General features: G+C 34.3%; 1 protein-coding gene across 7 annotated transcripts in view; it reads left to right on the top strand.

The window, feature by feature from the left end:
• CEP350 (centrosomal protein 350) overlaps positions 1–13,733 on the top strand; it is a 136,941-nt gene that overhangs the window by 35,336 nt on the left and 87,872 nt on the right. For all 7 annotated transcript variants that reach the window (XR_003794335.1, XM_029227710.1, XM_029227707.1 and 4 more), the window contains 4 exons: positions 2,334–3,394; positions 4,810–4,960; positions 6,361–6,533; positions 13,421–13,607. Coding sequence is in view for 6 of the 7 variants with exons in the window: in XM_029227710.1 (XP_029083543.1) it covers positions 2,334–3,394; positions 4,810–4,960; positions 6,361–6,533; positions 13,421–13,607 (1,572 nt within the window). In the remaining variant the exon portion in view is untranslated. The remainder of the gene's footprint in view (positions 1–2,333; positions 3,395–4,809; positions 4,961–6,360; positions 6,534–13,420; positions 13,608–13,733) is intronic.

Below are 13,733 nucleotides of genomic sequence, written 5' to 3'. Positions count from 1 at the left end.
CCTCTCAAAGACTATATTTGGATATGCATATGAACACACGGACAAGGACTAAAAAGGAATTTGATTTGAATTCAGATTGGTGAATGAGGGCTATTTTACCTTAAATTAAGAAAAAAAATTTTTTTTTGCTGTAAAGTAAAAAGAAAAAAATAACAAAAAACCTATTTGTCCATGAAAGTTAAGATGATTTTCAGATTACATGGTTGTAAGTTATACTTTGAAATAACCGTTTTGGGAATAAAAATCAAGTCACTTAACCAGGTTTGGGTTAATACATATGATCCTCTCGCCCCCTTGCTGCCCCCTTCACCTCCCAAGAGAATAATAATATTGATAAAAATAGCTAACATTTATTGTTTGTTACGTTTCAGTCTCTGATCTAAGTACTTTGCTTGTATCATTTTATGTAATCCTTGTAGTTCTTTGAGTTCTCTCAGTTAGTGTATGCTTAAAAGCACAGCATTTCTTTTCCTTGCCCTTCATGTTCCATCATTCTGCATTAGCTACCTGGAAAGCTCCAAATTACCTATCTGACCTTGAAGACCTTGAAGATCTAGCTCAAAAATCAATTTCCTTGGCTATCAGAGTTCGTTGTTCCCTATCTATACCCTATTCAACTTTATATATCTTTATATTAGTACTTAACGACATCGTGTTTAGCTGTTTATTAGTCTCTCATCCCTGCTAGATCTTCTGAAACTGAAGAGTAAGGATTAGGTCATAACTGGATTAAATCTTTCCATTTTTGTGTACTGCTATTCCTCTACCATCAACATAGAGCCTGCCACAAAATTGTCATTCTAAGTACTTGAATTTAAAGATCTTGGGTTTTTATTCAGCAGTACCTTTTTATTTATAACTTCCTTTTTATTTCTGTTTCTACCAGCTTAATTTGGGCACTAATAACCTCACACCTTGCATTTGTAATAGTCTGTATTCTGTGATATAGAATCTATTCACTAGTCTTCCTTTATTCTGCTTTCATAGCAGTCATTCAATATACAAGACTGCTACCACATAACCTTCAACCAAACCTTGTATTACATGCCTTTCATTTCCCTCATCACCCTGGTTACCCTCCTCCAGATGGTTTTTTTTGAACTTAATTGGTAGGACTTCATATTAATTCATACTACTTTGGTCTAAGGTTGCAGCCTGTCTAAATAACTTTGAATCATAATTCAATAATTTGTTGGGTTAGCCATGCCTCCTAACTTTCTGTCATCTACAAATTTGATAAGCATGTCTTCATGTCATCATCCAAAAATAATGGACAAGACCAAGGACAAAACCTCATGTTATTTTTTCTAAGGATCTTCTTAATAGTTAACACCAGTCTTTAACCTTTGTATAGTATTCCTTAGTATACAGGGAGGTTGTCTATAATCTGGAAATATAAGTGAATTATATAATGTCATCTAGGGCATCTTTATTCTGTTTCTAGCCTTTAAGGACGCCCTATCAATTTTTCTTAGAACTAGATTGTAATAATCTCATTTCTTTAGTATGTACAATGTTAAACATAACTGTTTGGTGTTTATTAAATATGTGTTGGTTAGAGTAATATCATGCCTACAATCTTAAGCATTTCTCTTTTATGTAACATTATTTTTAAAGAGAAAGGTAGAGCCAATATTGTAAAAAATTTTGTCCACGGAGTTTTAAGGGTTATAATGCCTTCTCCTCAATAGTTTAAAAAATGTGTCTTAGTTGAAGAAAGCTGTTTACAAAACAGTATGTATGATAAGATTTCATTTTCTTGAAAATAACATGAAACACAACATACATGTAGAAAAATGTTTAGAAAGATATAATTCTTTTTTTAAAAAATTATTTATTTATGGCTGCATTGGGTCTTCATTGCTGCGTGCCGGCTTTTCTCTAGTTGTGTCGAGCAGGGGCTGCTCTTCGTTGCAGTGCACGGACTTCTCATTGCAGTGGCTTCTCGTTGCAGAGCACGGGCTCTAGGCGCGTGGGCTTCAGTAGTTGTGGCACTCAGGCTCAGTAGTTGTGGCACACGGGCTTAGTTGCTCTGCAGCATGTGGAATCGTCCTGGACCAGGTCTCAAACCCATGTCCCCTGCATTGGCAGGCAGACCTTTAACCACTGTGCCACCAGGGAAGTCCTAGAAAGATATAATGAAATAGTGATAGTGCCTCTTTCTCATTGGTTAGCTATGAGTGATCTTTATCTTTTTTATCCTTTGTCTTTTTTTTTGTGTGTGTGCAGTGGCTATGCATTACTCTTATAATCAGAAAAAACAAAACTTAAAAAAAAGGTGGCTTAGTTATGAAGTCCTGTGTTAACTAACATATTGTAACTTTCATTTCCAGAAGGGATTTGATGGATCCTACATGGATGCAGCCTGACAGACTGAGTCCACGAGTCCACCATTCTCAACCACAGCCTCTTGTTGGAACAGCTGGAAATTTACTTTCCCATCTCTTGAGCCTAGAGCATGTAGGAATTTTGCATAAGGATTTTGAATCCATTTTACCAACTAGGAAGAATCATAATATGGCTTCAGGGCCATTAACTTTTACACCTCAACCATATCTGACCTCACCAGCTGCTCATCCAGATGCCTTGTTAAAACCTAGTGCTAGCCAATATAAGAGTAAACTGGATCGTATTGAAGCCTTGAAAGCAACAGCTGCTTCTTTGTCCAGCAGGATTGAAAGTGAAGCTAAGAAATTAGCTGGGGCTAACATTAACTATGGGTCAGTATGGAACACTGAGTATGATGTGCAGCGAACACCCCAAGAAGATGGACATTGGACCAAGGCTATAAGTCCACTTGTGAAAGAGGATGCAGAAGATGTTTTCTCTGCTCGAATTCAAAAGATGCTGGGAACCTGTGTGTCTCATGCAACTTTTGATGATGATCTTCCTGGTGTAGGCAACCTTAGTGAATTTAAAAAGCTTCCTGAGATGATAAGACCTCATAGTGCTGTATCAAGCTTCAGAATGAGATCCCCTGGTCCCAAACCAGAAGGGCTGCTGGCACAGTTATGTAAGAGGCAGACTGACTCTTCTAGCTCTGATATGCAAGCTTGTTCTCAAGACAAAGCCAAAATGTCTCTTGGTTCCAGCACAGATTCAGTGAGTGAAGGGCCTCTTCTTAGTGAGGGTAGTCTCTCTGAAGAAGAGGGAGGTCAAGATGCACGGTCCCCTTTGAAGTTAGCAGAAATCTTAAAAGAAAAGGAATTTTGTGCTGGAGAAAGAAATGCTTATGAACCCATCAAAGAGTTTCAGAAGGAAGCTGAAAAATTTTTGCCACTCTTTGGGCCCATAGGTGGTACACAAAGCAAAGGACCATGGGAAGAATTGGCAAAGGGAAGTCCACATAGTGTCATTAATATTTTTACAAAATCATATAAATTATATGGAAAAGGTGAGAAAAATAAGTAACCTTTGTAATATTTGTATGTTATCTTAAGATGAATTATTTCACAATTCTGTACAAGATAATATTTAACTGTAAATTTTCATCATTCATTACAAGGATAGTAGAGATTTATTATTGTCCAAATTAATCTGAGTTATCTGCAAGCTTCAACTAGAGTATTCTAATTTAATCTTTAAAATTTTAGTTTTTAGCTGTTATTGTCATAAAACAATGGTTGGTGGTTATAGAAATTTTGGTCTAATTTAGAGAAATTCTTAGGTGATGTTCAGGATTGGTATGTATCAAGTGTATACTAGGTTTACTGTGACCAGAGTTATATATTTAGATAGAAAATAAGTATATTTCTTAAAACAGTGATTTGTGTGTGAATCACTGGGAATATAGTGGTCAAGGATTGAGAGGGGCAACTGCAGTAACATTTCTAATGTGGAAACAGATCTATTACTGTTTGTCAAAACTAATTTTAAAAACAGACTTTGAGAGTAGTGTAGCTATATATTTGGATCCTGAAACAATAACTTTTAAAGTTCCCTTCTTATCCCTGAAATCCTGCAACACAACTTTTCCTTTTCTGTGGTGGCCTCAATTCCTTCAAGTCCCTTTCTCTGTTCTTCTACTGTAGGTGGATTCTACACATCTTACGCTAGTATAACCTTAGAATTCCCAGGTTGGAGAGTGAGGCTGAGCCCTAAGTCAGCCATGGATACTGTGGTTTTTCATTTCCATCAACTTATCTGACAAATGAATTGATTTCATCTGTTCAGCTTATGCTTAATTGGGTATCCCATTGCATTTTCCTAGAATTTATATTTAGCCATTTTGGTATGATCTTGTGCAGACCTATATGTGCTTTTGATCTCTTTTGTTTAACACTTATTTCTATAGGTGATAATTTTAAGGTTCTTTGGATATTAAAGTTCTTTTGGTTATAGCAAAGTGCTTTTAAATTAACACCCTCCATTTTTTTTCACAAGAAAGTTGGATTTGTCCTTAAATCCTTCTGTTAGATTTTCATTAAGATATTATACTGAAATGTTTAGAGTTGAAATGATCTGTTATCTGGGATTTGTTTCAAAGTAATATTTGGGGAGAGTTACAGATGGAGGGAATAGGAAGTTTAATTGAAACTAGATTGGTCATGTATTGATAATTGTTAAAGGTGGGTGATGGATGCACTGGTTTCATTATATGATTCTCTCTACTGTCATGTATGTTTGAAAATTTCCCTAATAAGTTAAAAATGTATTGTTAGGTATAAAGATAACTTGCAAAGAAGCCCTAATGAAAGCAAACTAAAATGACCCTAAATCTGTGTTGTTAATCTCCAGGTTATGGAATGCGTTGCTTATAGTTTTTTAAATTTTTGTTTTAAAACACATTTTAATTATTACTTTTGACAGGATTTGAAGACAGGTTGGAAAGAGGAACATCAGCATCACGATCTTTGAATGCCATCACAACCCCTCTAAGCAGCATTTCATATGAAGATGATTTTGTCTCCTCTGCAGGGAGTGGGACTTTGACAGAAAAAAAGTCAGCTCTTGAACCCAAGTAAGAAGAATATGTTGACAATATGGAGCAAAATCTGAAGAGTGAGAAAAATGTACAAATGAGAACTATGGTCTGAATATTTGTCAAATTTTCCTTGTTTAAAGATAGCATAGTGGTTATTAAGAGCGTGGGCTCTGGATCCAGACTGTGGGTTTAAATACTGGCTCTCCTAATTATTAGTTGTTTGTCTTTGGGCATATTGCTTAATTTCCCTGCGCCTCAGTTTTCTTCTCTGTTAAAGTGTTATGAATATTCAGTGAAATACAAAGTATGTAGAACAGGGCCTGGCACATAATAAGCAAAATACAGGTTGTTAAATCAATCTGTGAATCCCCAGTAGAGGTTAGTATTGGGAAAACTATCCCATGGTATATTAATGTGAGATGATTAAGAAATGGTTTTCTGTGATAGAATTGAAGATGACTAGATAGACCCTTGACTTCATGATCCTAAGTAATCAGTAAATTTTTTTATAATTGGGATAACATCTAAAATTTTACAAATCTTTGAAAAATAGCAACATTATAACGTTAATATTTATTGAGCACTTAATGTACAAGGCACTGAGAGGACTGAGTGGGCTTTACCTGTATTAACTCATTCTTACAATAGCCTGATATAAGTATTTTTGTTATTATTCCTACTTGAGAGAGGAAACTGAAGCACTAAGGTTGTTACTTGTACAGCGTCATATAGTAAGTGAATCAGATTTTGCCAGAGAGAATTTCCTCCCTAAATTTTGTTACCATATAAAATAATCTGTAATTACTCACATGCAGTGTAACTTTCTTCACAAATTACAAATTGTAATGCACATAAAATTATTGGATGATCTTTTAAAAATTAGTTATATCTAGCTGGATTAATGAAAATAAGTATTATTAAGATTATAGCAGGAGAAGTATAATTTTAAATTTTGAACTTTAAAGAAAAGACCAATTTTTAAATCAAGACTTGGAAGGATTTAATTGTGTTGACATTTAATATCACCAGTCAATATGATTTATTGCATTTTATTTCTCAGTTGAAGTAGAGCATATTAAATTATTGTTCCCTATAAGATTATCAGAAGGAAGTTAATAAATTATAAATTTGAATAGAAATTGAGGCCACATTTTTCAGTATCCAACATTATATTTTTTTCTCTTATGTGTCTGAATTACCCATTTTTATTGGTTTCACTTCAGTAAAAAACTGCCTGAGACTTTTCTCAGTAATAAATTGAGCCATAGGGAATAATCCAGGTTTCTGGTAGTAAGAAACCAAGAAAAGTGGAAAGTGTGTTTGATTATAGTTATATTCTCCTTGTGACTAAATAGATTTTAAAATATCTATAGTTTGAGCTGTGATTTGAGACTTTTTATTTCTTGCTTTAACCACTATTACTTATTCTTTGACAGTATTGGTAGTAACAGTTTAGGCATTCAGGAGGATCATTCTAGCAGAAAGTCTGCCTATGATCTTTCCTCTGTGGATGTTACCTCCCAGCACTCATCAGGGGCCCAGTCTGCTGCGTCGTCTCGTTCATCTTCTTCTTCTAAAGGAAAGAAAGGAAAAAAGGAAAAGATAGAATGTAAGTGGAATTCTACATGGTAATTTTTTTCTCTTACCAGTGACTTTGTGATAGTGATCTAAAGTTATGATTTCATTCCATAAGTTAGATGAATTCTTTATGATAATGTAATCGGCTTTCATATTTATCATTACAACAATACCTTTTGATATATGACATTATAAATCTTACGCTTAGTACAAAAGAATACATTAACAATGATAAAAAATTAAGGACTGTAGATAAATAATCATGCAAGAAACATAAATCCCTATTGATTCTTCTGCTCAGAGGTAACTACTATTAATGTTTTTGGTGCCTATTTTTCCAGTATATACATAAAATCAGGCACACTCCCACATACATTTTTATTTAAAAAACAGAAGTGAAATCATATTGTCTTGCAAGTGCTTTTTAAAAAACTTTATATCATGTACATTTCTGAGTGTTATTAAATAAATATAATACTCAAGTTTCCTTATCTATAAAATGAAGATGATAATAGATGCTTTATATGGTAATTTCGAAGCTTACATGTATAATATGTACATCTCATTTGCTCTGTAAGCCTAGAGGTGAGAAGATAACAGTAATTAGGCAAAGTCTTCTTAAGCTCACCGGATGGTCCCTAGGGAATGATTTTGCCTCCAAAACTATTTTTTCTGATAGTAAAAAATTGCTCATTGAGTTAAAAAAAAAAAGGGGGGAGGAGAAATCTGTAAATATAGAAAATATTTAAAAATTAAAAATCACCTGTATTCCCTCTACCTAGAGATAACCAATGTTAACATTTTTTTAGATTTTATTTTAGTTTATTGTGGTAAAATATACATAATGTAAACTTCATCATTTTAACCATTTTCAAGTGTACAATACAGTGCTGTTAAGCACATTCACAGTGTTGTACAACCATCGTCATTACCTAATTCCAGAGCTTTTTCATCATCCCATGCTGAAACTCTGAACCCATTAAGCAGCAATTTCCCTTTCCTGCCTTCCCTGAGCCCCTGTTAACCACGGTTCTACTTTCTGTCTCTATGAAATTGACTACTCTAGGTGCTTCATATAAGTGGCATCATGCAATATTCGTCTTTGTGTGTCTGGCTTATTTCATTTCACATAATGTCTTCAAATTTCATCCATGTTGTAGCATGTGTCAGAATGTCCTTCCTTTTTAAGGCTGAATAATATTCCATTGTATGTATATACCACGTTTTGTGTATTCTTTCATCAGTTGATGGATATCTTGGTTGTTTCAACCTTTCGGCTATTGGGAATAATGTGGACATGAACACTGGTGTGCAAATACTGTTTGAATCCCTACTTTCAGTTCTTTTGTGTATATACCCAGTTGTAGACTTGCTGGATCAAAAGGCATTTCTATATTTATTTTTTTGAGGAACTGCCTTACAGTTTTCCATAGCAGTTACAACCTTTTACATTCTCACCAGTAGTGCACAAGGGTTCCGGTTGCTCCACATACATACTAAAATGACCCTTGTTGTTTTCTGGGTTTTTGTTTCTTTTGAAGAACAGACATTCTAATGGATGTGAAATGTTAACATTTTTAGTAAGAATCCTTCTAGACAATCAGTAGGCATATGTAAATAGAAAACGTTACATGTACAAGATCACATTTTATGCGATATTTTTTTATGTTAATGGGTTACAGATGCCTTTCTGTGTTAGTAAATATGGATAACCCTTTGTAGTGACTACCTAGTGTTCTGTTATTTGAATATATTGTAATTTATTTAGCCAATTCCCCATTGCTAGACATTTAGGTTCTTTTTTTTTTTTTCTTTTTATAAACACTGCTGCATTGAATATCCTTACAAATGCATCTTTATGCATTTGATCTGGTTCTTTCCTTTAAGAGAAAATCCTAGAAGGGAGATAATGGGACACTGAGTATGCCGTGCTTAAGATTTGGATACATTTTGCCAAATAGCTCTTCAGAAAAGCTAGTGCCACTTTATACTTCCAATGTGAGAGTGCTAGGAATAGATTCTTTTTAAATCATTTACCTAGTATAATTCTTTGCAGATTGGAAGTGTTCTGAAAGTCTTTGGCAGGAACATTAGACATCATTTTATCAACACTTCCCAGAGCCTGTCTTTTCTTGTGAAATACTTACTGATTCAGTGCAATAGGCTGTTTCATAAGTATTCTGAGGATAAAAGAGCTCCATGGTTCCATAAACTTGGGAAAAGCTTTTAGAGTGAAACAGATTTCTTTCTTGCAGGATTCATCAACACTTTTATATTTTTTTCTTTTAATTTTTTACAGCTGTATTAAGGGATAATTGACAAATAAAATTGTAAGGTAATTAAAGTGTACATCGTGATGATTTGATATACATATATATTGTGAAAGAATTCCTTCCATCTAGTCCGTTAACTAACACATCCATCACTATATATATATATTGGTGAGAACATTTAAGTTCTACTCTCTTAGCAAATTTCAGTTATATGATACGGTATTATCAACTACAGTAACCATGTTATACATTAGATCCTTGGACCTTATTTATCTTATAGCTGAAAGTTGGTAATCTTTTACCAATATCTTCCTATTTCCTCTACCCCTGACAACTACTTTTCTACTCTGTCCTTTTACGAGTTTGGATTTTTTAGATTCCACATATAGGTGATATTATACCATATTTGTCTTCCTCTGTCTGACTTATTTCACTTAGCACAGTGCCCTCAAGGTCCATCCATGTTGTCACAAATGGCAGGATGTCCTTCTTTCTCATGGTCGAGTAATATTCCATTGTATATGTACCACCTCTTTATCCCTTCATCCACTGATGGATGGTTGTTTCCATATTTTGGCTGTTGTGAATAATGCTGCAATGAACATCAGAGTGCATATATATTTTCGAATTAGTGTTTTCATATTCTTTGGATAAAATCCCAGAAGTAGAATTGCTGGATCATATGGTAGTACTACTTTAGTTTTTTGAAGAACCTCCATACTGTTTTCCCTTTAGCAAACTGTCTATTCAGTTCCTTTGCCCATGTTTTAACTGGATTGTTTGCTATTGAGTTATGTGAATTATTTATGTATTTTGGATATTAAGCCCTTATCAGGTATATGACTTGTAAGTATTTTGCCATAGGTTGTCTTTTTATTTTGTTGATGAAGACAAAATGTGGAAGTTTTTTAGTTTGATGTAGTCTCACATATTTATTTTTGCTTTTGGTGCGTGTGCTTTTGGTGTTCATCAACACTTTTAATGTGCTAATATGGATTATTTATTTTAAGATGAGGATGAGGCTATAGTATGAAGTATTTTTCAAATTTATTTGACCACAGAATCAGTTCTTCTGTCAGCATGTTACATTAGAATTGAGCAGAATATGTTTTGGGAAATGCTGATCTTGCTCAAAAATGCCGATCTTTGTTATGTTAGTGTCTCACCTAAGGTTACTAACTAGTTACTGGCGAAGCCTAGATTCTGGCTTCTAACTCCTGAATCAAGTGTACCTTCTACTGCAATATATTGTACAAGTTAAGATATCATGATATATTAAATATATGAGTATAAACAATATGATTCAGTATAGGTTTTAAAAATTATAATCTAAAACTTGGTTAGATGAAATACAGGTACTGTTTTTGGCTTTCAGTTTCCCTGATCCTCTCACAATGCCTTAAAAAAAAAACATATATTTTACTTCCCACAGCATCAACTTAAACTTAGTACTTTATCCCAAAGTTCTAAGATGTGTAAATTTTGTTGTATATGCTCCATCTGGTGGTGGAAAAGATTGTCTGCATGCTCACTCAGCTCCTTCCCAATGTAGTTGAAAATAGTTGATAGATTAAAGTGGTAATCATAAGAAAAAATTATTTATCTTAATTTAACTTTAAATCATATAAATATACTTTCCTTTGGCAGTCTTTTAAACTGTGGGCAAACGTTTTCTTTGCATATAGGTCCCTTGTTTGGCGTTTAGGTCTTTCTTGCTTAGACCATTGTATTGTCTACAATTTCTAGTTTTTTGAAATCAAGAACAATTTTTCAATTGTATATTTATGTTTGAAAAAATATATTAAATGAATGAAGTGTTTTTATTATAAGAGTGCGTCTGTATTATGGAAAATTTAGAGATAAACAGTATTAACAGCTTGCTTCTAGCCTAGGGATCATGAATAGATTTTAGATTATAGAATCCTTTCTCACTGATTAATTATCATCTAGATTATTTGTGTGTTTTTCTCCCCATTATGATAATGCAGTCAGCATATTTAATTCATTGTATATATCTTTACATAGCTTCCTAGGATGAATGACTATGAGTCAGGTGGAATTTCTGAGTCGAGGGCTTGGCTGGAAAATGATTTTTATATATTTTTTGAGTTGTCCTCAAGAAAGGATATATGAGTTTGCACTCCCATGAAAATGGTGTATGAGTATTATTTCCTGTGTGTACTGAATGACACTCAAGGTTTCATTACTTTAAAAATATTTGCTAATCTAATAATGAAAAATGGCATCTCATTGAAGTGATTTGCATTTCTTTGATTGATAGTTGGCTTTGATATTTCTCATACGGTAAGACTGTTCTCCTTTTTCCTTTTTTAAACCAAATTTTAATGAAAAATTGTTACCTTATTACTATCACTACAGCATATATAGCATAATTTTTAAATTTACCTATTTTTTTATTGGTAAAAATAGCTAACATAAAATTTGCCATTTTAACCATTTTTAAGCATACCATTCAGTGGCATTAAATTTATTCACACTGTTTGCAACGAAGTTTCACTACCATAGGTCTCCAGAACGTCTTCATCCTCCTGTACTGAAACTCTGTACCTATTAAACAGTGACTCCCTATTCCTCCCTCTCCAGCCCCTGGCAGCCACCATTCTACTTTCTGTCTCTATGAATTTGACTAGGAAATTTAACCATTGTTAGGTGTCCAGTTCAGTGGCATTAAGTGCATTCACACTTTTGTGCAACTATCACCATTTTATCCATCTCCACAACTGTTTCGTTATCCCAGACTGAAACTCTATACCCACTAAATAATAACTCTCATTTTCTCCTGCCTTTAGCACCTGGTAACAGCTGTTCTACTTTGTGCATCTCTATGAATTTGCCTACTCTAGGACCTCATATAGGTGTATAATCATACAGTATTCGTTCTTTTGTGACTGGATGGCTTATTTTACTTAGCATAATGTTGTCAAAGTTCATCCATGTTGTAGCATGTGTCAAAATGTCCTTCCTGGGCTTCCCTGGTGGTGCAGTGGTTGAGAGTCTGCCTGCCGATGCAGGGGACACGGGTTTGTGCCCCAGTCCGGGAAGATCCCACATGCCGCGGAGTGGCTAGGCCCATGAGCTATGGCCGCTGAGCCTGCGCATCTGGAGCCTGTGCTCCTCAACGGGAGAGGCCACAACAGTGAGAGGCGCACGTACTGCAAAAAAAAAAAAAAAAAAGTCCTTCCTTTTTAAGGCTGACTAATGTTTCATTGTATGTATATACCATGTTTTGTTATTGCATTGTTGAAGGACACTTGAGTTACTTCTGTCTTTTGGCTATTGTGATTAATGCTGCTGTGAACATGGGTGTGCAGCATAATTGTTTTTTTCTTTACTTTTCCATTTTCTTTTGATCTTTAACCATATATCTACATTAAAAAAATTTTTTTAACTGTCATTAAAATGTGCACATGATTCTTTTTTCTGCTTTTTAACCTAGCAAATATTTTTCTGGGCTGCTATTGAAACATATCATCAAGGTGAACAATGCCCTAGACTTAGAGTCATGAGGCCTGGATTTATGTCCCATTTCTGCTATCGACTGTGTATCCTTAAGTTATTTAGCCTCATAGATCTCTAGTTAACCTCATCAGCAAATTAATTATATGGTACCCACTTCATAAGGTGTTTAAGAGCAATAAGGTAATATATATGCAGTGCATTTTAAATTACAGAGTGCTATTTAAATATTCAAGTTACTATTATCTATGTAATATAGACAATTCTATTGTTGGAAATGTAGGTTGAAATTTTTTTTTAATTAACTTATTTTTGGCTGTGTTGGGTCTTCATTGCTGCGCACGGGCTTTCTCTAGTTGCGGTGAGCAGGGGCTATTCTTCGTTGCAGTGCTCGGGCTTCTCATTGCGGTGGCTTGTCTTTGTTGCAGAACATGGGCTCTAGGCACGCGGGCTCAGTAGATGTGGCTCGCAGGCTCTAGAGCGCAGGCTCAGTAGTTGTGGTGCATGGTTGTTCCATGGCATGTGGGATCTTCCCAGACCAGGGCTCGAACCCATGTCCCCTGCATTGGCAGGCGGATTCTTAACCACTGCGCCACCAGGGAAGTCCCGAAATTTTTTTAATTTTAAAGTTATGCATTGAATGTCATGCACAATTTGTGTTTTGTTTGTTTCAATAATCTCCTTAAGATACCCCTGTAAGTAAGATTATTCTTAGAGAATATGAACAGTTTTATGAATCTGGCTACTTAGTTCTTGCCATAGAGTTTTTTGAAAGGATTATGTAGTTCATTTGGCAGTTGATACCATTTTTCGCTTACCTCTGGGTTTTATCCTTAAAAAATTTCCTTTTGGTTACTTTTTTATAGGGATAGGATAGTACTTCATTCTTGTTTAATATGTTTGTCTTTCTTTTTAAACATTTGATCTAAGAACAATTTATTTTTTAATAGCAAGTGGGAGATATTAATGGAAGAAATTTCACTTTGCTTAAATGGAAGCAAAGAATGAAGAACTGCTTTATCTTACATATGAAAAACAAAATTCTTTAAAGTCCATTTTAAGATATTCTGGTTTGTACTTTTTGTTATTTTATTGAAATCTAGATATCAGTTATCTCTCAGTAGCTTCTAATATTGGGAATCAGTTTTATAAGAAACTTACTTTACAGGGCTAGATTCACTCACTGGAAATATTCAGAACTCACTTCTTGATGAAGAAAAAGTACACTCTAGTTCAGAACGTGGCTCTCATCAAGGAAAGAAATCTGGGACCAGTAGCAAACTTTCTGTTAAAGATTATGAGCAGACTCTTGACACTGATAGCACTTTGGAGGATCTTTCTGGGCATTCTTTGAGGTAAAGTAATGCATATTTTATACTGTAATTCACATTTAATTAAAGTTACAATATCATAGATGTTCAGGGAATTCACTTAATAAATTTATGTTTTTTGTGGTTTTGTTCATAGCTCTAGTCGTTATC

The sequence above is a fragment of the Monodon monoceros genome, unplaced genomic scaffold (assembly GCF_005190385.1).
Source record: "Monodon monoceros isolate NGI ecotype Baffin Bay Population unplaced genomic scaffold, NGI_Narwhal_1 Super_Scaffold_18, whole genome shotgun sequence".
In the NCBI taxonomy this organism is placed as follows: domain Eukaryota; kingdom Metazoa; phylum Chordata; class Mammalia; order Artiodactyla; family Monodontidae; genus Monodon; species Monodon monoceros.
This window is presented reverse-complemented; position numbering and strand designations above follow the sequence as displayed.